This window comes from Acanthochromis polyacanthus, chromosome 2 (assembly GCF_021347895.1).
Source record: "Acanthochromis polyacanthus isolate Apoly-LR-REF ecotype Palm Island chromosome 2, KAUST_Apoly_ChrSc, whole genome shotgun sequence".
NCBI lineage: Eukaryota > Metazoa > Chordata > Actinopteri > Pomacentridae > Acanthochromis > Acanthochromis polyacanthus.
Window position 1 is genome coordinate 41,209,222 of NC_067114.1, and position 22,623 is coordinate 41,231,844.

The following is a 22,623-nucleotide window of genomic DNA, read 5'->3' on the forward strand; positions in this document are numbered from 1 at the left end:
GTTTGAATTAATGATTATTATTGACTGTTAGAATCTTTAGCTGGGGGCAGTTTTAGCTGAAATATAGCGTTAAATTCAAAATAAAAAGTGAGTCTGAAGTTTTGAGGAACAACTGATGTTGAATATGTAAAAATGCAACAGATGAGGTGATATTTGCTGCACTAGAGGTTTGGAGATTCACCTGTCTGCAGATTTTCCCACCTGGACCTGTTCAGTGCAGCTGTTCCTCCCACTAATGTATAATTTAACTACAGGAAGTTACAGCAGTCTAATGCAACACTGTTCTTCTAGATTCATTTATAGAAAAACACGATGTGATCAGTTTTAATTAGCTGGAGCTTAATGAAGCAGATGAGGCTGTTTGTGACAATAGAGGAAAGTCTAGAGGCTTTTTTCGGGTATTTTTGTATTTAAATTTTGTCAATGAGTCATGATTCTGAGTTTCATGTCCTGGTTTTGATCTGTGTAATAAAAAAATGATCTTGAGTCTGTTCCATCGTTTTCCCGCCTCAGAACCTCCAGCTGTTGTTTTTTTTTTTTTGGCTGTTTGGTTTGTGCAGAACAAAGCAGAACAAGTCCGGTCATGTTTCAGGTAAAAACACACACAGGTATGTTTTTCTGGACTCAGCGACACACCCAGACAGGTAATAACGGTGTGTGTTATTCTGTGTGTGTGTTTCGTACTTTCTCGGCCTCCTGGTTGCAGCGCTCCGCCCGGCTCGTGTATTTGCGGACTTCCTCCTGCGACTTGGACGGGTCGGCCTTGGCATGCGTTTCCCTGGTAACGGCCGTCCACTCCTCCTTCCTGGCCTGATGGTAACTCTTCTTACTGGACTCCACCTTCACACAGTTACACACTTTAATATAGAATAAATACAACATGAACTAGCTTTATGAAACGTTTCCTCATTGTTACCTTTGACCTTATCGTCTAATATTATAAAGGTGACTCACAAACACTCAACAAGTATAATTAACTTTTAAAGTCCCGACTAATCACGTTACTATCTGACATTAAAGAAAGTATTCTTGAGTTTTAGGTGCAACCCATTTCCAATTAGGGTCGACAACCAGCTCAGCTCAATTTAACTTCATCTACTTCCTGTTACATTTACAGAATCTGGAAACATCTACGCCTGAAGTGTAAATGAAGCATTTTTTCCTGCTTGCTTGTGTATTTATGTCTTTAGTTACAGCTGTTATTACACCTGTCACACCTTGTGTTGTCACATGGGAACAAAGTTTCCAAATATGGTCGACACTTTCTGTTAGGCGTTGACAGCTTCATGAGGCTTTTTAATGCAGGATTTAACATAAAAACTCACCAAAATACCTACCACATTACACCTCTAACTGGGTTTATTCAAGCTCTACAGAATGCCCTTCACTAAATTATCAGCTTTAATGTGGTGAAGCTCAGCTTTCCATCTGTTCTGCAGGTGGTTAAATGTTTTTTTTTCCAGCTGAATTAAATGCTAGACTGCTGTTTCTACCACACAAATCACACTAATCATTAGTAGCAGTGGTTGCACTATTAATAAACTTTCTCATCCCTCTTCCCTCCAACATGCTGTGAACATTAACAGCTCAAGGTTTTAAATCAGGAACATTTCGGTCAAATCTGGATGCCAGAATCCACCCGCCGTCCCTCACCTCCTTCAGCTTTCGGACCCAGGGTTTCTGAGCTTTGCGGAAGCCGTCGTCTGCATCCTTCGTCTCCCTGAATCCTCCAATCATCTGCTTGTGGAAGGCGTCTTTCTGCCAGCCGCGAACCTTCTCGCTGTCTTCTCCCGCCAGACGCTCCCGGAGCTCCAGATGAAGCTCGCTGAGCCGATCGGCCGCCTGCATGAAGGCGTGCCAGGCTTTCTCCAGAGTCCCGTACTGAGGCCCTGAAGCAGAGATTTAAACCACCCAGGTCAGAATAAAACAGAGAAAATTAACAAATCATCATCATTTGTCTTCATTTATAAACTTGTGACAAATCAGTGCTGCAAAGCTTCGTTTTGAAAAAGGTTTCACTGTCATCATACAGTGTGCAATGGAATTGTAAAATGTAGAAATATCAATAAAATTGGATTAAATGACCAGTCTGCAGCACAAAGCTAAAATAATGAATCAACTCATTGATTAATTGATCGACAGGAATCTGAAACCATTTCTGCAAAATGAGTAATCCTTCCATTCAATTTTAAGAAAAAATGCCAAACATTTACTATTTCTAACTTTTTAAATGTGAGAATTTACAGTTTTTCTTTGTCATATTTGAGTTTTAGATTCTCAGACATAAAAATTGTATCAGAAGACAAGACAAAGAGCATTTCTTCTCCATTTTTTGGCAATGTAAAGACAACAAATTCAAATAATTTCAGTTGCATCCTTATGAGAGAGATCAATTACCACAGTATAACTATCAGTATTACCATTTATTTTTCCATTTCAGCATTTTCTTAGGTCACTTATTATATTTCAGTCATATATTGTATTGAAATCTTACTGTTTTCTACTTTTCATGCTGCATTTTTTATGTTATGTCATTTGTTTTTTTTTCTGAGCAACTTCTGCACAAGACTTTCCATCTGGATTAATAAAGTTTTACCTCATCTTATCTTAAAAGCTCATACTGCAGCATAATAATAATGCTTTATTAAACTGGGATCTCTGTTTTGAACGTATTTTTCATAAAGTCTTTGTGTTTTGTTATTGATGTTGGTAATTCCAGGAGCTGCTAAACGCCTTTCGTTGTTCTGTATCGATGACAATAAAGATCTGTTCTATTCTATCAGATTTTATTATATCTGGTTCTTTATTCTGACATGACTTAAGCGGACCTTTCTCCACGACGCCCCTCCACCTCTTGGCCCAGTCGCTCAGCTGTAAAGCGTAGCTCTTTTCTATCTTGGCTCTCTCCTGGAAGCAGCTGACCAGCTCGTTGCACAGCCGGTGGCCGTCGTCGATCCGCTTCACCGTCCTTTTGTAGTTCCCCGGCTGCAAACAAGCGCACAATGAGCGAGGAAACACTGACTGCTGAACAACAAAATCCCGTCAGAACATTTGAAAGGCATGTTTTCCTTAAAGTCAATAAATCACCACATTTAGAGCATTAATAAGAGCCAGGAAAAGTAAAGAAACTTTTCAGCTTTCCAGACATATCACGGGTGATTTATGGTTTCATCTGAAAAAAAAAACTCTCAGCTTGAAGTTGTGAAGTTTCATAATGATTTATAAGAAGTGAAATGTCTCATTCACATTCAGGAAAAGCTACAAATTCTGTGCTTCTTGGTACAACCGAGGAGCAACGACTAACTCGGCTGTGATCGACAGTTATGGAGCAAAAATTCTGAGATTTTTGGTTGAACTGCAGGCAGTGTTTGGACAGAGCAGAGAGGAGACGACAAGAGAGACCGAGAGGAACATAAAACAAACTGGATCAATAAAATAAATGCAGCATGGCTCAAAAACAGTAAACAGAGGAGCAAGTTGTTAGAGGATACATGCAGCACGGTGAAACATCTCTCTACAGCTGATGAGCAGAGGTTCAAAACTGAACCTAAAATTGTCCAAAATTATAAAAAACTCAAATTATGTTCAAGCTATTTGGACAATTCAAGTCAGTTTGGATATTTTTTTGTCACTTTGGACAAATTTTGAGTCAATTTGAACAGTTTTATATTATGCTGGACCTGTTTTAAGTTAGTTTAGACTAATTTTAAGTCATTCTGGAGACTTTTTGAGGCATTTTTGGATGCTTGGACACGTTTAAAATCACTTTGGGCAATTTGTAGACTAAGATTAATAGTGGATCAAGTAGATGGATTTATGAAACATCTTTCTAAAAATGCAGAGTTTGTAGAGGTTTTGAAAACGTAAAAAGTAAAACATCTATAGTAAGAAGAGACAGTACTGGTAATACCTGTGGACACCTGGATAAATGTTTTCCATGTTGATACAGAAGAGGCTAATATTTGTGAGAATTCAAAATTATTTTCGTCTCGTCTTATCTAAAAATAAAAAAATAAAAAAAAACGGTTAAACTTAACAAGTTTCTGTAAAAACCTAAAAATTCTGTGCTCCTCATTGCAACTTTGAAGCCATGAGCGACTCAGCTGAGACTGACAGTCACATGACAAAAATTCATGGAAATAAAGTTCTCTCTACTTCCAAAAATGTGGAGTTCAGACAGTTTATTGCAGCACTTCATTGAGCTGCAGCATTTGGTGGAAACCTGATTTTATATATGTCAGAATTTTTTTTCAGAATCAGAATATATATATATATATATATATATATATATATATATACATATATATGAATATACATGAAATGAAAGAGGACAGAGAGTCGGAGGAGGAGGATTTTTTCCCAGATGAAGGCAGCAGTCAGTCAGCAGGGATTCATTAAGTCTTTGTCTGTTTAAACACTGCAGATCTACACCCGGCTCTATCTGGCTGATTCCACCTCCTGATCCTCTCACAGCTCCATCAACAGGGATCAGAGTCCAGAATCATGAGCACGAAATATAAAATATAAAAACCTTGATAAAATTAATGCAATCTAATATGACAGACACTGGGCTGTAATGAATAAAGCTGAACAGAGAGACGCTGATGCTTTTGGAGGTTGCAGTTTGTGGTTGATATGTTACACTAACCTGTCAAACTGTTTTTATTTTTAAATTGAACACATATTTTTCTATTCTAATCTGTGCTGAGACAACAGTAACGGAACAATTTAATTCTGTGTGCTTTGCTGTATTCTGATTGACAGTAAAGTTCATTTAATTTTCTGTTCTTGTGACATTTTTAATCACTTTTCTGAGAACATCAAGGCAAAAAAAATAATAATAATAATAAAAAAACACAATCATCATGTACATATTTTTTTTTTAAAGCCCATGAGTTACCAATACTGGAGGAAAAATGGCGGCTCTACATAATAAATTTCACTAGAAACATTTTTTATTTGTTCTCATCCTTGCCTCCTCTTTCGTTTTGTGTAAACCAGCCTGCAGTTCATCCAAATAGTCCCAGACTTTGGTTAGTTTTGCTCACTAAAAGCTTCTTGCTTGCAGCAGAATGTTTAGATTTTTACAGAATCTAGTTCAGAAAATGGTTAGTTTTGCAGATTTAGGCAAACAAGACATGTAGAATAAAGAAATTTGATAAAATATCCCAATTTCAAGTTTGAGTTTAGTTAATTTTCCCAAAGGAACTCCATGATTAGTTCAAGGACTTTTGGAAGGTCAAAATCTAACAAATATTTTACTTTTACAGTTCCTAACTCTGATAAATAATGTAATTTCGGTGATTTTGTAAAAGAAAACACAGCTTTAAATGAGAAGCAGTCTAATATGAACAACATTCACCTGTAATGAATAAAGCTGCTCAGAGAGACGCTGATGTTTTTAGAGGCTGCAGTTTGTGGTTGGCATTAAATTTTTATTTTTATTTTTAAACAGCCTGCAGTTCATCCGAGTGGTCTCTGAATTTTTGGTCTCAACTCAATAATAGCATCTTGCTTGCAGCAAAAAGCGCAAAATGTTTGAATTTTTACAGAGTCTAGTTCAGAAAAGGGTTCGTTTTCAAGATTTATTCAAAAGACACATGTAGAATAAAGTGATTTTGGTGAAATATCCCAATTTCAAGCTTAAGTTTGGTTAATTTTCCCAATTGATCTTCACGTCAGACATGATTACTTCAAGGACTGTTGGAAAGGTCAAACCCTAAAAAATATTTCAGTTTTTACAGTCTAACTCTAATAAATGGTGTAATTTTAGTGATTTTTTTTTAAAAGAAAACATGACTTTCGCACATGCTAGCTGAGTTAAAGTAAGTTTTTTTTAATCATTCCTTTATCCTCAACATCCATTGGACAGTTAGAGCGACCAAGAAGCACAGTTGGATAAAATGGCTCATTCCAGTTGGTAGAAAAAAAGGCAGAAAAAGAGGACTTTGGAAAAACTTATGAGACACTACCAACATGATAAAACCTTTGTGCAAATTAAACAAATCTGTTCCTTCTCTCTGCAGAAACACAGATCATTTCCACACAATAAAGGAAGATCTTCAATGTTTCTTCACCTACAACACATTTCTGCTGTTTTAACTCATATTCTGCAGACACACGTGTGAACATGTGGCCGTTTTACCTCCCAGAAGCTGTCTGAGCTCCCCAGGTCGCTGAGGTCTCCGTTGGAAGACATTTTGGGGTCGGCCCTGCAGCACGGAATGATGGCGGCTTCACAAGAACCTGCGAAGAGAGAAAAAAAAAACACTCATTCATTTATTACACACTGCTGGTTCCACGAGGACGCTTTAATTCAATCGAAGCACGTGATTTTTTATCATTCGGTCAGACCTACTGAATGGAGCAGCACGAGATGAGATCATTTCATTCTTAATTCCACATTAAAGCTCCAAAAAAGCGGTTTCTTTGTACAACAGTCGGCAGAAAACTTGTAAAAGCTGGAAAAGCTAATTTAGCAGTGGGCAAGAAAATAGTGTAAGGAGTCTGGTTATAGTTTATTATGATACGAAAAGACTCAAATATGTTCTGAGATTTCAACATTTAATTGAAAAAAATGGGGAAAATTAAATCACAAAGGCACTGTGGAACTGGAAAAGTGACTTTTTAAGTAGCATCATGAAGGTGTTCACCTCACTGACACCAGTGTTTGTGAATTCTAAGATTTTCCATAATAATTATATGAAACATATACAATAAGCAATTTAATAAGCAATAAAATGACATCAGAGCCACTTTGACTAGTTAAAGTAAATGTTTAATGTTTGGAATATTGAATCAGGAACAAATTTCTGACTTTTATTTCCAGAATTAAGAAGAATATCTTTGAAAGTCGACTTTTGAAGGATAAAATTCAGACTTTTAAAGTAGAATTAAATCTGATCTAATATAATAATATAAAAACCAATAAAATGAAGTTTAAAATCATGCTTCCTCATTAGATCCTCTCTAAATGGTGAAATGCTCATATTTTATCGGTCAACACCCAGTTTGTAAAATCACATCAGAATCAACTCTTAGACTTTAACCAACTGTGGTTTCCAAAAATTTGAAGGACACATTTGAAACTCGACTTTTAAAGGATAAAATTCAGGCTTTTAAAACATGATTCAGTCTGGTGTGACATAATATAAAAAAAATAAAGTCTGAAAAATACAAAAAGCAATAAGATGAAGTTAAAAAAGGCAGTTTTCTCATTAGATCTTCTCTAAATGGTGAATTCTCAGATTTACCAGTTTGGAAAACTGAATCAGGATCAAGTTTCTGACTTTTATCAGCTGCAGTTTCCAAATTTAAAGAGAAAAACTCAACTACAACAGGATAAAAATCTGGTTTATTTCAACCCCAAACATGAATCATTTTAATGTTTGTTTTCAACGTGACTGAAAACACAGAAATCTGCCATCTGGAACAGACATGTTGCCAAACATACCAGCGGTCAGATACCAGCTGCTCTGATCACCTGAACGCCGGTTTGTTTACATGAACGAGGCTCGTTTTCTGGAAAATCTGCAACAACGGATTAACATCCTAAATAGTGAAGGCTGAGAATGAACACAGATGGTGTTTGAGCTGCTCAAAATGAACCAGGAATATAAAATGACCACATTTATGCACCTGACAGCCAGTCGAGATGCAGGTCCACATTCATTTACTGTATTTACTGAAGGCTGTGAAGAGTTTAAGTTTATTAAACACAGAGAGATTCCCTGAATGAGTTCACGTTTGATCTAAAAAGCAGATTCTGATAGTTGTACTAATGACAGCAAATATCGACATCACTACAAAGGAGCTACAACTTCTAAAGCAGGAATATTTCACATATTTTCACCCTAAAAACACAGAAGATCTTTACAATCACCACAGTTTCAACTCAGTATCCGGCCAAACATGGAATATGGCCACAAGTTCATGTTTTGTTGTTGAAAAATGACCTGAAAAGAACATTTTGGTGTCACAGTGAAGCTGGCATTTTGGATGTAAAAGGCCATTACAGCCTCTTTATTATTATTATTATTATAATAAGGCATATGTGAAACATTGTACTCTAATTAACATTGAAATTCTTCAGCTACGGCCAAAAATGTGTAGTTTCTGTGTAAAATTTGAATCCTCTGAGATTTCATGTTTACAGAAACACAAACACAATGGATCCAGTCACAGCTGTTGTCACTGAGGAGATGTCAGTAAAATCTGTTACAGCGTGAAAAAGTCTATTTATGGTTGGATATTTTATCCGCTATAATCCTGGCAGCTGACCCACAGCCTCACACACTAAACATGATTCTTATGTGGATGAATTCACCAGTCGACCTCCTGCAGGGCAATCACACCAGTTTTTTCTGATAGAAATCCCAGACAGTCAGTAAAACGTCTGACCCCAGCAGCTCATTTCTGTTCACTTTCAAACAAATCAAAAGTATTTGATATCTTAATGTAAAATTTCACAGATGTCATTTTAAGTATCTAGAGTTTATGAAAAAAATATTTTATTGTCCTGCGATGTCGATCAAACAGCCTCAAATTTCAACACCTGAAATTTGCAGAAAGTTTGTCAACGGGCAATTTATTAAGATAAATAAAAAAAATAAATCAAGGGAACTATTTGATACATTAATTTAAAATGTCACAGATGTCATTTGAAATATTCATAATTTATGAAAAAAAAAAAATCTTTGATAGTTCCAGAGATATTATTGTTCAAACAGCCTCAAATTCTAATGTGTGAAACAAAAAAACTTGCAGAAAGTTTGTCAATTTAAAAAAAAAAAAAAAAATAAAGTCTTGGAAAACATTTGATATTTCAACGTAAAACCTCACAGATATCATTTCAGGTATCTATAGTTTATGATTAAAAAAAGATTTAAGTAAATTTAAGCTGCTTGAAGACCTCTAATGATTTGAGATGCAGTAACCTTTATGTGATTTTTAATAGAAAACGTGACAAAATCTTAACTTGCAAAAATAAAACTAGAAGCTAAACTTTTTCAAAACCAGGATGAGAAATAACTGCGAAAATTTCAGGTTTTTACCTGTAATAGTTCCTGAGATAGTCGTTCAAACAGCCTCAAATTTCACATTTTCACATGAAACTTGGAAGATAAATAAAAATCATGTGAACTATTTGATGTAAAATTCAATCCATATCAGTTTAAGTATTTATAGTTTATGAAAAAAGATTCAAGTAAATTAAAGCTGTTTAAAGGCCCCGACTGGTTTGAGATAGAATCACCCTTATGTGATTCTTTTATGTAAAATTTGATAAATTCTTAACTTATAAAGTTAAAAATAGAAGCTAAACGTTTTTAAAACCATGATGAGAAATAACTGAAAATCTCAGGTGTTTGTCTTTAACGGTTCCTCAGATACTGTCGTTCAAACATCCTTAAATTTCAATAAAAACCTGCAGAAAATGAGTCAACAGAAAAGAAAATATCTTATAAAGTATTTGATATATGAAGCTAAAATGTCACAGATAAGATTTTAAATATCCGTATTCGAGGATTGAAGAGTTTCAAGCAGATCAGAGATGTTCAGGTAGACGCTCACTGATGATTTAACCCTTTAAGCTTCAGTCAATTCCAGCCGTTTTCAGTACAAAAAAATCGCTAATATTCTATTTTTAAATAAAAAAAATTACGAAAAATACAGGGAATATTGGACGGGCATCGCGAGGTGCATTTCCTTGAAAATGACCGATTCGGGGATTTTATACCGACTTCAGGACATGTTTTGGACAAAATAGTTTACTGGCTTGTGTCATCTGGATGTAAAAGGTTGGATTATGGCCGTTTTTTGTGGAATCTTTTTTTGTGTGTGTAATAATAAACCCGGAAATGTGAGTCACGCTGTGTGCGTTGAAGCCGTGTATAGAGAACGGATGGATGAATATTCGTTTTTGTCGGACAAATGTGTTTTTCTCACCCGCTGTGGTAATCGCATCTAAAAGTGGTTTATACCGGCGGATTCATGAGAATCTAAGCTTTCCATCGGCGTATAGTGTTTGTATAATCGTGTTTGCAGCCGTCGGACATTCTTGAAATTCCTATGCAAATTCGTAGGTGTACCGCCGGCGGTACACTGAAGCTTAAAGGGGTGGAATCATAATTTAGTTTACATTTTTGTGAATTAAATCCGTCTCTTTGCTCCACTGTCTGAGTTTTTTCGCTGCCTGCTGCCCACACGTCTGATTTCTCCATCCAGCGTTTGTCTTGAACCGTCCATTACTGAGGCAGGAATCTGAGTCTGCTTCTGAACAAAGATCTCCTTCATCAAACACAAACATTTCTACACAATCTGCTGCCATAATGAGCCACATTCAGCAAAACTGAGACGCACAGAAAACCAGCAGCGTTTACATTCCTGCAGAGGGTTTACAGTCACTCATGTACTGCATCTGGGTACTACTTTGAAATAAATCTAGTCTGTACTACTTTCACCTTTACTTTACTACATTTATCTGATAGTTTAAGCTTCTAGTTACTTTTCATTCTAAGTTGTTGTCAAGTTTTACGTAAAGGATGATCACATACGGGTTATTCCATTTCAAATCAGTCGGGGCATCATGTTCTTGATTCAGAATCTGTAACACTGGACAAGTAAAAAACAGTTTCTTCTTTATGGGGAGTTGAAATATTCAATGAAAAGTCTCATTTTTAAGAACAAATTAACAAAAACAAACAGAAAACAAAAAGATTCCTGAAACATTTAATGAGCAGCTGTGATTAAAGCAGATTAAATTCTTTAAATGTTGTGGAAAGGAGCTTTACTGCTTACTCAGTTATCAAAGTAAAGGAGATAATATCGTTACAGAAATCCTTGATGCACCGCCATCAGTAGTGTGAGTACACTTAGATTCTATCAGCATCAGTGTTCTCATGAATTCTCCTATACGTTTTTCTTTCACCTTATGACAGGAAAGCTGTTGAGGAAAACTTCATTCTTTTGCCTGCAACCTGTAGAAGCTGGGTGGAAGAGGATCTACTTCCTCTGTAGATATAAAGAGCTCAGTTTAATGCAGCGGTGTCAAACATGTGGCCCGTGTTCCAAAACCAACCCACCAGAGGGTCTAATCCGGCCCATGGGACGACTTTGTAAAAATTACAGAGCAATGCAAACTGTAAATTTGTAAAACTGTAAATTTAAAATAATTTCTAAACCATCACAAGTTGTTTTTATCATAAAGCAAAATATTAGATTGCTTATTGTTCTTTTGTCGTTTTGCGTCTGTAGAATTCCTATTTTCAGGTGATTCTACACTAATAAAACCACAATTATGGATATTATATATTATTTCTGATGTTAGATCTCCTTAAATCCAACAAACTGAAGGTTGGAGTAAAAGATCTCAGTGCATCTTTCATCACTGCGTTCATACCAACAAACAAGGACTCCTCCTTTTATTGCAATTTGCTGCATATTTTAGTTTTTTCCCAACCAACCAGCCCACTGTTTAATAAAACCACAGATAAGAAAATGCATCATTCAACGTGCACGAAACAAACTAAACACGAGTCACAGCTCTGTAGAGGCGACAGTCAAAATACTCCACAGAGAAGCTTCACAGTCACACAAAAAGTCACTTCAGATGAACTTTATTTAAGTTCACAGAATGTTATTTGCAGAAAAGTTAAAAACCATGCAGCAGAATATTAAAATCAACCGCACTTTCTTTCAGCTGTGCAGTGAATTGGCTGGTTTCTCCTACATCTACGTCCTCTGTGCTGGACTCTGATTGGACAAAACCCTGATTCAAGGTCACAACTTCCTCAGAGAGGAAAACAAGACCTCAGATCTGACGGTTTCTGAGGTAAATCAGCTTCTTAAACGAACACACAATATAAACAAGAATCTCTCTGACAGCTTTAAACAGTAGAACACATCAGATATTGGAGGTCAGGTTGCATTGTGGGTAATTAATGCTCCAGGTTTTAACACAGAGGATTAAAGCGTGAAATAAAACCGATGATATCTCAGCGTTCATTGTGTGTCTGACAAGATTAGTGGAATTTGACAGCAAACAAACTTTTTATTTTTGTCACACATGCAGTTTAATCACTCACTGATCGACTCTATTGATCAGTGATTGTAAAAGTAAATCAGAAAGTATTAAACTGCATGAAGTAAAAACTCCCTGCAGGTGTGATTGCTAAAGTTATCAATTTAATAAAGTGACATTTATGTAAAAAAAATAATCAACTTGTGGCTGTAAAATTATTGTCTTTAAATCTACACACGTGGACAAAATTGTTGGTACCCCTCAGTTAAAGAAGGAAAAACCCACAATTCTCACTGAAATCACTTGAAACTCACAAAAGTAACAATAAATAAAAATTTATTGAAAATTAAATAATCAAAATCAGCCATCACTTTTGAATTGTTGATTAACATAATTATTTTAAAAAAACAAACTAATGAAATAGGGCTGGACAAAAATGATGGTACCCATAACTTAATATTTTGTTGCACAACCTTTTGAGGCAATCACTGCAATTAAACGATTTCTGTATTTGTCAATGAGCGTTCTGCAGCTGTCAACAGGTATTTTGGCCCACTCCTCATGAGCAAACAGCTCCAGTTGTCTCAGGTTTGATGGGTGTCTTCTCCAAATGGCATGTTTCAGCTCCTTCCACATATGTTCAATGGGATTCAGATCTGGGCTCATAGAAGGCCACTTTAGAATAGTCCAACGCTTTTCTCTCAGCCATTCTTGGGTGTTTTTGGCTGTGTGTTTTGGATCGTTGTCCTGTTGGAAGACCCATGACCTGCGACTGAGACCAAGCTTTCTGACACTAGGCAGCACATTTCTCTCCAGAATGCCTTGATAGTCTTCAGATTTCATCTTACCTTGCACACTTTCAAGACACCTTGTGCCAGATGCAGCAAAGCAGCCCCAAAACATTACTGAGCCTCCTCCATGTTTCACCGTAGGGACAGTGTTCTTTTCTTCGTATGCTTGGTTTTTGAGTCTATGAACATAGAGTTGATGTGCCTTACCAAAAAGCTCCAGTTTGGTCTCATCTGTCCAAAGGACATTCTCCCAGAAGCTTTGTGGCTTGTCAACATGCATTTTTGCAAATTCCAGTCTGGCTTTTTTATGAGTTTTTTTCAGCAGTGGTGTCCTCCTTGGTCGTCTCCCATGAAGTCCACTTTGGCTCAAACAACGACGAATGGTGCGATCTGACACTGATGTACCTTGGCCTTGGAGTTCACCTTTAATTTCTTTGGAGGTTGCTCTGGGCTCTTTGGATACAATTCCAACCATCCATCTCTTCAATTTGTCATCAATTTTCCTCTTGCGGCCACGTCCAGGGAGGTTGGCTACTGTCCCGTGGGTCTTGAACTTCTGAATAATATGAGCCACTGTTGTCACAGGAACTTCAAGCTGTTTAGAGATGGTCTTATAGCCTTTACCTTTAAGATGTTTGTCTATCATTTTTTTTCGGATATCCTGGGACAATTCTCTCCTTCGCTTTCTGTTGTCCATGTTCAGTGTGGTACACACCTTTTCACCAAACAGCAGGGTGACTACTTGTCTCCCTTTAAATAGGCAGACTGACTGATTATGAGTTTGGAAACACCTGTGATGTCAATTAAATGACACACCTGAGTTAATCATGTCACTCTGGTCAAATAGTTTTCAATCTTTTATAGAGGTACCATCATTTTTGTCCAGGCCTGTTTCATTAGTTTGTTTTTTTAAATAGTTATGTTAATCAACAATTCAAAAGTAATGGCTGTTTTTGATGATTTAATTTTCAATAAATTTTTATTTATTGTTACTTTTGTAAGTTTCAAGTGATTTCAGTGAGAATTGTGGGTTTTTCCTTCTTTAACTGAGGGGTACCAACAATTTTGTCCACGTGTGTATGAAAGTGTTAGTAATTTGCAGATTCTTGTTGTTATTCTCACAGTTTTTAGATACTACAGTAGTCCTTCATTTTTAGCGCAGTTTTTCTCGGAAACCTGCTGCAAGATTTAGTGGTTTTTTTATTGATTTGTTTTTACAGTGAAGATAACAATATTGTGTGTTTTTAATTTTAAATAGGAAACATATCAACTTACAGATTTATATTTAAGTAAAATCTGTGCAAACATCTGAACTATAAGAGCACATTCCTGTATTTTATATGAACTAACCGGGCGAGTCTTTTCTTTATGGTTTGTTCTGCAGGAGTTATTAGAAGCTTTACGACTGTTTGAATAGTTCCTTTGTGAGACTCTACAAGTCTTCACTTGGCTGTGAGAAGCTCCTGGTTGTTTTTCTTCCTCTGCTGGTTTCACAATGTCCTCCGTCGCTGTAAATAATCAATGACTCCCACTTTAAATCAGCACTGGGAGCTAAATTAGAGGCAGCGTCGAGCCTCGTGAGATCTGCAGGAACAAAGTGGGAGTTCTGCAGCAACAGGCTGAACTGTAAAAGACAAAGAAGAAAAAAATACACACAAAAAAGAAAAGAAAATGTACAAAAGTGTGAAAAAATTGAAAAAAAAAATCTAAATTAAAATTCAAACAAACTCTGGCACACTATGTAATGCCCCAGAATGGTTAAAAAAAGGGGGGGAAATACAGTGAAGCCGTTAACATAAAAGAAAAAATTAACAGATTTCTGATGTGGAATGTATTTGGCCTGTATATTCTACAGTAAACATGCAAATTCATACTTGTCTGTAATTTAAGAATGCAGGGAAAATGTGTAAAATAACAGCTCAAACACTATTTAGCATTTTTCTATCCTTAATGTACATGACTTTCCTTTAAAATTGTAAAATTATGTCATTTTTAGCAGACTTTGAAAACAGTAAAATTGTAATTTTGCAGTCAAACAATGTAAAAGAACAAATGACTATTAGTAAAACTATAGATTTTTAATTAGGGGTTATTTACAGTTCTGGACTGTTTTTATGGTGAACAGGCAAATTTCTATTTTTAATTGTATGACTTTATTTGATATTAAATGTAATTTAGGAAAAAATGTCCAACATATTGCAGCTCAAAAACAGGATATTTGTAGCAGAGCAGCCTGCAGCCGGAGCAGCAGCATGAATAAGAAGATCAGGGGTGTCTGTTGTGTGTTGTGTCTGAGGAGACGACTGACACTCAAAGATTATCTGAGAGTGACGCTGAGCAGCACAACATCACACCTCAGGACGGATAACCCACGGCAGCACTGAGCTCTAACACCCACCAGCACAGTTCAGATTGAAGCCCACAGGAGGAAACACTGCAGTGTGCATGAGAGATGTGTGTGTGTGTGTGTGTGTGTGTGTGTGTGTGTGTGTGTGTGTGTGTGTGTGTGTGTGTGTGTGTGTGTGAAATGAGTGTGTGTGTGTGTGTGTGTGTGTATGTGTGTGTGTGTGTGTGTGTACATGAGAAATGTGTGTCTGTGTCACATGTGTGTGTCAATGTGCCAACAGCAGCAGAGGCATCTACCACCAGCATGCTGCAACATGAGCAACCATGAGAAACTGACTTCACCGTTAGTCGCTAATTACTGCTGGAACAGACGTTCAACCACAAAACTGTCACAACTACAACAAGAAAAGCACTCAGAGCAGTACTCTGCCAAGGCTGTTCATTCCTCCATATAACGTTGTCAGAAATGCAGCATTTGTTTAATAGTTGTTGATGATCAGAAATCACGGCAGCATAGAACATGTCCGTTTAATATAGATGTACCCACAAACAAAATGACCTTGCACTGAGCACCTTGTGTTATGCATGTGTACGTTATGTACAGATACCGAATCACATGACCTAAATATGTAGCAGGAGGCAGGAACTGATGTATGATTTCTGACAGATAAGTCCCGATACAGGGTTCTCGCCAGCGCATTTCAGCGTAACGGGCCGTTACGCTGTCATAACGGTCCGTTACGCTGTCAGTTTAAAAGATTACGCTGTTGTTACGAGAGTGTGTGACTCCATCATCAGAGAGGGAGAGAGAGCAGCGTGTGTGTGTGTGTGTGTGTGTGTGTTTGAGAGGGGGAGAGCGAGATGTCCGAGAGAGACGGCAGTCGGTTCGGTAGAGGAGGAAAGAAGGTGTGTAGTTGCTGGGTTGGCAGTACTGTGCGGTTCAGGAACTGTTGGTAGACAATAAAGGCTGCGGTGTTCTTCGATACGGCTGGGCTCCTGTGTCTTTGCCTCTACGGCTGCTGAGGAAGTGAAGGGGGTTAACCCCGGGCTTCCTGACCACGGTCGGGGGCCGAACAGGAAGGGTTAACACTGTGATTAGGGCCGCTGCGCTGTTATTTTGACAGATAACGCCATGTGCTTTTGTTTTTATCGACTGAGTGCCTATCTAGGTTAATTTATGTCTCCCCACCTCAGTCGTACTTTCCTGTCGATTGACCCGTTCCCGTCTAAATTTAAGAGTCGCTTCCAATCTGCTGGGTTACGGTGTCAAAAAGAAATAAAGGATTCTGCTCTAGCTGGGAGTTAGTAGTTCAATAAACAGGTCATGTGAGGTAAAAGCTTTCAGTTTTGATTTAGTGAACATGCTGCAGAAGAACACGTGTTTTCTCAGTAAACCAGCGCTCAGATCTGGGTGCAGCTCAGTCTGGGTGTGGCTCATTGAAAACAAGTAGGTTCGGCCGCTCACTCTTATTATTATAGTATTAAGTCTGGAGGTGTGCAGGTGAAAATCAACAGAAACATTATGCAACGTGCTCTTTCATAAGTTACAGACGTTCTGCTTCTGTTTCACATTAAATCAGCATCTTAATCCACAAACAGCACTGATTATCTGGACTTCAAAAACTCAAATATGAAGAAAAACAGCTTCTTGAGATCACTTTCTATGTGTGCAAATTTATTAAGTTGATTCTCAGTGTAAACTTTTTAAACCTTATTTTAATAAAAAACAAAAACAATCTAGTCTGCAGCCGTGCTATGGATGTAAGTGAAAAAGCAGAGAAGTTGTTATTGTTGGTATTGAGGGATAAATTAACGCTTTGAGATGTGACGCTCAAACATCAAACAGCTGCATTTCTCAGTGGCACAGAAAATGTGAGAATGATTAATCCATCACATTTCAGCTTCGTCTTGTCCTGTTTTATGTTCGTATATACTTATATTGTACCATCTAATGAATAATATGAACCTTTAATTCTGTATCACCTTTCGAATGTTAAAACATATAACACCTGTACAGTGTTGTCTGTAATATCCACCTAACTTGAATTGATGTAAAGTAATATTAAAGTATATTATTGCCTTTGTACAGTAAATGGGTCATTCCACAACTGGAGGAGATTTTACATTCCATCCATCAAATTTGAAATAAATCATGTACAAAATACTAAAATATGCAATTGTTGTGTAAATTTACTTGTCCTGAGACCAAATCTAAAAAATAATAGGAGAAAAGAAAGTTTGAAAATATTTTTAAAGTTCCAAATAAGTCTGGAGATCCCTCTAAAACGTCATTTTTCCTTTGTAACACCCCTCTGATGACCAAACTGAATCTCAAATAAAACAGTTAAAATGAAATTTAAATCTACTTTTTATTGATGTCTTTTATAATTGTGGGAAGAGTTTTTAAATAAATGTAATAATTTAAATTATTATGATGCATGGAATGCAGGAATTAACGTCATCAAGCAGTTTTCCAAAAGAATGAGCAGAGCGAAGCTATGTCCTCCCTTCTATTTTCTATATTTTCATAACTTCGCCAGCCTTGATTGAATCTCTCACTCTACATTATATTATCAGGATCAGACTCATTCTTTGGACTGTTTTCCATCAGTCAGTTTGTCCTCTTGGTCAGCAGTAACAGCTAGCTAAATATCTAACTTCTACTGCTGAGAAAAAGCTAACATTAGCATGGATTAGCATCCCTGTTACTGTGATTAGAGTAGGGTTAGCAAACAACAAATAAAACATGGAATAAAAATGTTACCATTGATGTGTAAGCTGAGCCAATGAAGCGTTTGATAGTTTATTACCTATTATTGATGAATATGAAGCAGAAAACTGTAAAAGGTCTATTTTTCAAAACTTTTGAGGCCAAAATGTCCTCCAATTCTTAAATGACCCATATACTCATCAGATAGTAGTGTCTTTTGTTATTTATTGCATATATTTTAAATATTAATGTATCTAAGTCGGCTTTATGTGTTTTCTACAATAACACTGCAGTTTCCCTTTAGTATTAATAAATACTTTATCGCCCTGTTAGACATTAGCCGCTCAGAAAATAATTAATACAATTAAAAACAGGTTCCTTGGTGTGTTTACTAGTTAACTGCTGAATAATTATGAAAATCCTTTATTTTAATCTATGAAAGCTGCATTTAATCTGGGGATAAAAGTAGACATGTACACTTTTAGTGCCTCCAGGAAACATATGTGTTGTGTGCATTATTTTCAATTCATTTCTGTATTTAATTGTACTTATATATATATATATATATATATATACACACACATATAATAAGATTTGTCAATGCACACAAAGATATTAATAGATGAAAAGTCTAAATATTTGTCTGCAAGTGCAACAAAAACAGAGTTATCAGTTAAGCAGGCCTCACAGTTGGATGTCTTTTTACACTTACTATGTTTATAAATTTTAATACAGATTAGCAGATTTTTTTACACATTTGAAAACCTAATTACAGAACCACACTTTGAAAAGATGTTTGCAGATCCAGCTTGCAAAGACAAATCTCAGAACACATTTACAAATTCTTTTACACATTTAGAACTCTCATTAAAGATTGAGATGCAGACACACAACTCTCCAAACACATTTAAAGATCCAACCACATTTAAAGATAGTTTTACTACAATACTGTAGCCTAACCGCACTAGACAACCCACGGCAACAAATTTAATTCTCTGCCAGGGTGGGTCTAGTTACCCTCCATAAGGCTCGAGGCTGGATTCTCCTAAAACTGGCCGGACGAATCACCATGAAGTGTAGAGTCAGAAGGCGGGCGTAACGAAGTGACGACAGAGGCGTGACAATTCTGACAGAAACAACCGGAAACAACTAGCCTAGCCACGCTAGACAACACACGGTAACGAATTTAATTCTCTGCCAGGGTCGACAACATAAACGACAACAGTCGTTGAGCTCCATTAGCATCAACTCTGAATAATCTTTCTGTTAACATGTCTGTAATATACTTGAGCTTCACCCATTGACTGGCTTCACCGAACTACCGCATCCTCTGATTTCCGGCGCTCTAGGAGCCTATTTGTTGCACTGATTGGTTTTATACCTACCCAATCGCTGCAGAGTGATTTGATAGACAACCTTTTAGCCCGCCTCCCTCCCTGTCCAGCGTGCCTAGACCCTTGCGTCTTCAGAGCATGGGTCTAGCGCGGCTAGGCTAACAATACTGTGCAATTAATCCACTATTTTTATTTGTGCACAACCATAGATGGATGTTTAGATATTTGTTTTATAGACAAAATACATATGAACTGACAAAAAAAAAATCATAATCTAAAGTCTTATTTTGACTTCTGCTTCCACATCTTATTTACTGCTATGCACTGAAATTTCTTCTCTGTAAAAAAGTACTGAGTAATAAAACCGCTCTTATTCTGAAATTGTTGCATTTGTTTCTGTTGGAGCACAATTTTGAGGGTTCCATTACCAAATACTAGACTAGTCCGTGTGTTTGCTGTATTTACATTGTTTCATTCACCACAACAGACAGCACTGATGGTGGTTAGAGTCATTTTGCAGTAGAAATTTATTTTCCAAACCACTGACCTAAACCTAAGGGTGCATAATACTTCAATATTTTCCAGTTAATTCCTTTCATTCCTCGGTGAAGCCTCTGAATGATCCGTGAACAGATGGTCAGACTACTGAGATCACTGAGACACCATCATCTGCTGGTTATTTGCTCTGTGAGAATGTTTACTTTCTCCTGGTTGTGAACTTGGGTTCAGTCCCCTTTAGTTTAATCACACGCTGACACACAACACTGAACCCTGAGCTACAGCTGGAAACTGTTCGGTTTTCTGAGCAGGTGAAGGAGTTTGGATCACAGTTTGTTCATCTAAAGGTGATACATTCTAATGTGACTTCTTCGTTCTTTCACCTCAAAAACAAAAACATCCAAATACATGAACTTCATTGACTTGTAGCTTGAGTTTCTACTGGTTTTTCAGTAGGTGGCTTCAGATTAAAGTAAACATGACAGGAGTCTGCTTTGAAATTGACTTTTTCAGATGCATTTTCTCCTCTTGTCCTCCATGTACTGCTGGCCAAAATAAACAAGTGTTGCAACACTGCTCCTGCGTTTATTGGGCTGTAAAATTCACAGCTGCAACATCTTGATGCATTTTAAACTGAATTCACCGTCACAGATGTGTGCAGATGTGGGAAAGCCAAGTTGAAGGTGAAACAGTGGTTTGGAAGCAAGTTCTGAAGATTGAGATGTTCAGTTAGAGAGTTTTGGACACTTTACATTTGTATTCTTCACACTCTTGACAATGATTGACCAGCTGAGATGTAAACTAGAGAGCATGAAGCAGCGATGCATGGAGGCAGAAATGAGGGATGAGGAAGCAGAGTGGTCCAACACACTTACTGTAGTTTTTGAGAAAAATGGGTTCAAAGTTATTTTGCTTTGAAGAATGGTCTAACATTAGAAGTGCCACTGTAACGCTGAGGTTGGGTTGTGAACGCTCTGCCACTACAGTCTAGACCATTAAATATTACAGAAATTACCTAAAACTTTGTTCTGGTTTTTGTGGGTTACAGCACTCTTCTAACTCCCTCAATTACATCTTGACTAGAGCTGCATGCAACCAAAGAAATTGTCTCTACTCCTTAACCAATCAGTTGGTTGCAGTAAAGAAACTGAACATTATTTCGAGACAAACTGCTGATTGCAAAGTTTTTGTCCATCAGTCTGAACAAAATGCAGCCGCACTGCTGACTTCTTAGACACGGTGTCAATTAGTTTGTAGAAAACTTCGAGTAAACAGTCTGCGTTAAATAACTGAGATCTCATTGACTCCATTAGGTAGGGCGAGCTCAAAGATGTAAAAACACAGAGGTGTTCACAGGTAGTCTGTACTTCTTGCTTCCAAAAATGATGGGTCAAACCTGGAAGTCTAGACCTCTGAAAGAAACGCCAGAGATTCTCTGATCAATTACAAATGAAGAAAATCGACCAGCTGAACTGTCGACTACAGGCTAATTTCTGACACATCCACGCTCACCGTTTCCTCCTGTTTTCTACATGTATGCTAAGCTAAGCTAACAGGGTGCTAGTGGTGGCTTTCAAGGGTACTGTATCAACTTAAGACTGTCAACAATGTTCTTATGTAACTCTCAAAATTTCATTTTTTTTCTCTGAAAGCATCTAAAAGTTGTCCTTTATCATCCAGGCAGTGAGTCGTCCTTATTCTCCAGATGTACACACGTGGACAAAATTGTTGGTACCCCTCAGTTAAAGAAGGAAAAACCCACAATTCTCACTGAAATCACTTGAAACTCACAAAAGTAACAATAAATAAAAATTTATTGAAAATTAAATAATCAAAATCAGCCATCACTTTTGAATTGTTGATTAACATAATTATTTAAAAAAACAAACTAATGAAATAGGGCTGGACAAAAATGATGGTACCCATAACTTAATATTTTGTTGCACAACCTTTTGAGGCAATCACTGCAATTAAACCATTTCTGTATTTGTCAATGAGCGTTCTGCAGCTGTCAACAGGTATTTTGGCCCACTCCTCATGAGCAAACAGCTCCAGTTGTCTCAGGTTTGATGGGTGTCTTCTCCAAATGGCATGTTTCAGCTCCTTCCACATATGTTCAATGGGATTCAGATCTGGGCTCATAGAAGGCCACTTTAGAATAGTCCAACGCTTTTCTCTCAGCCATTCTTGGGTGTTTTTGGCTGTGTGTTTTGGATCGTTGTCCTGTTGGAAGACCCATGACCTGCGACTGAGACCAAGCTTTCTGACACGAGGCAGCACATTTCTCTCCAGAATGCCTTGATAGTCTTCAGATTTCATCGTACCTTGCACACTTTCAAGACACCCTGTGCCAGATGCAGCAAAGCAGCCCCAAAACATTACTGAGCCTCCTCCATGTTTCACCGTAGGGACAGTGTTCTTTTCTTCGTATGCTTGGTTTTTGAGTCTATGAACATAGAGTTGATGTGCCTTACCAAAAAGCTCCAGTTTGGTCTCATCTGTCCAAAGGACATTCTCCCAGAAGCTTTGTGGCTTGTCAACATGCATTTTTGCAAATTCCAGTCTGGCTTTTTTATGAGTTTTTTTCAGCAGTGGTGTCCTCCTTGGTCGTCTCCCATGAAGTCCACTTCGGCTCAAACAACGACGAATGGTGCGATCTGACACTGATGTACCTTGGCCTTGGAGTTCACCTTTAATTTCTTTGGAGGTTGCTCTGGGCTCTTTGGATACAATTCGAATGATCCGTCTCTTCAATTTGTCATCAATTTTCCTCTTGCGGCCACGTCCAGGGAGGTTGGCTACTGTCCCGTGGGTCTTGAACTTCTGAATAATATGAGCCACTGTTGTCACAGGAACTTCAAGCTGTTTAGAGATGGTCTTATAGCCTTTACCTTTAAGATGTTTGTCTATAATTTTTTTTCGGAT

At 37.3% G+C, this 22,623-nt stretch overlaps 1 protein-coding gene across 2 annotated transcripts in view; it reads right to left on the reverse strand.

Moving 5' to 3' along the window:
- The window catches only part of pacsin3 (protein kinase C and casein kinase substrate in neurons 3), a 68,187-nt gene that overhangs the window by 27,940 nt on the left and 17,624 nt on the right, over positions 1 to 22,623 (reverse strand). For both annotated transcript variants that reach the window (XM_022202033.2, XM_022202034.2), the window contains 4 exons: positions 6,146 to 6,246; positions 2,829 to 2,985; positions 1,654 to 1,889; positions 685 to 840 (listed from right to left, as the gene is read on the reverse strand). In XM_022202033.2, coding sequence (XP_022057725.2) covers positions 685 to 840; positions 1,654 to 1,889; positions 2,829 to 2,985; positions 6,146 to 6,199 — 603 coding nt within the window. In that variant the 5' untranslated portion in view covers positions 6,200 to 6,246. The remainder of the gene's footprint in view (positions 1 to 684; positions 841 to 1,653; positions 1,890 to 2,828; positions 2,986 to 6,145; positions 6,247 to 22,623) is intronic.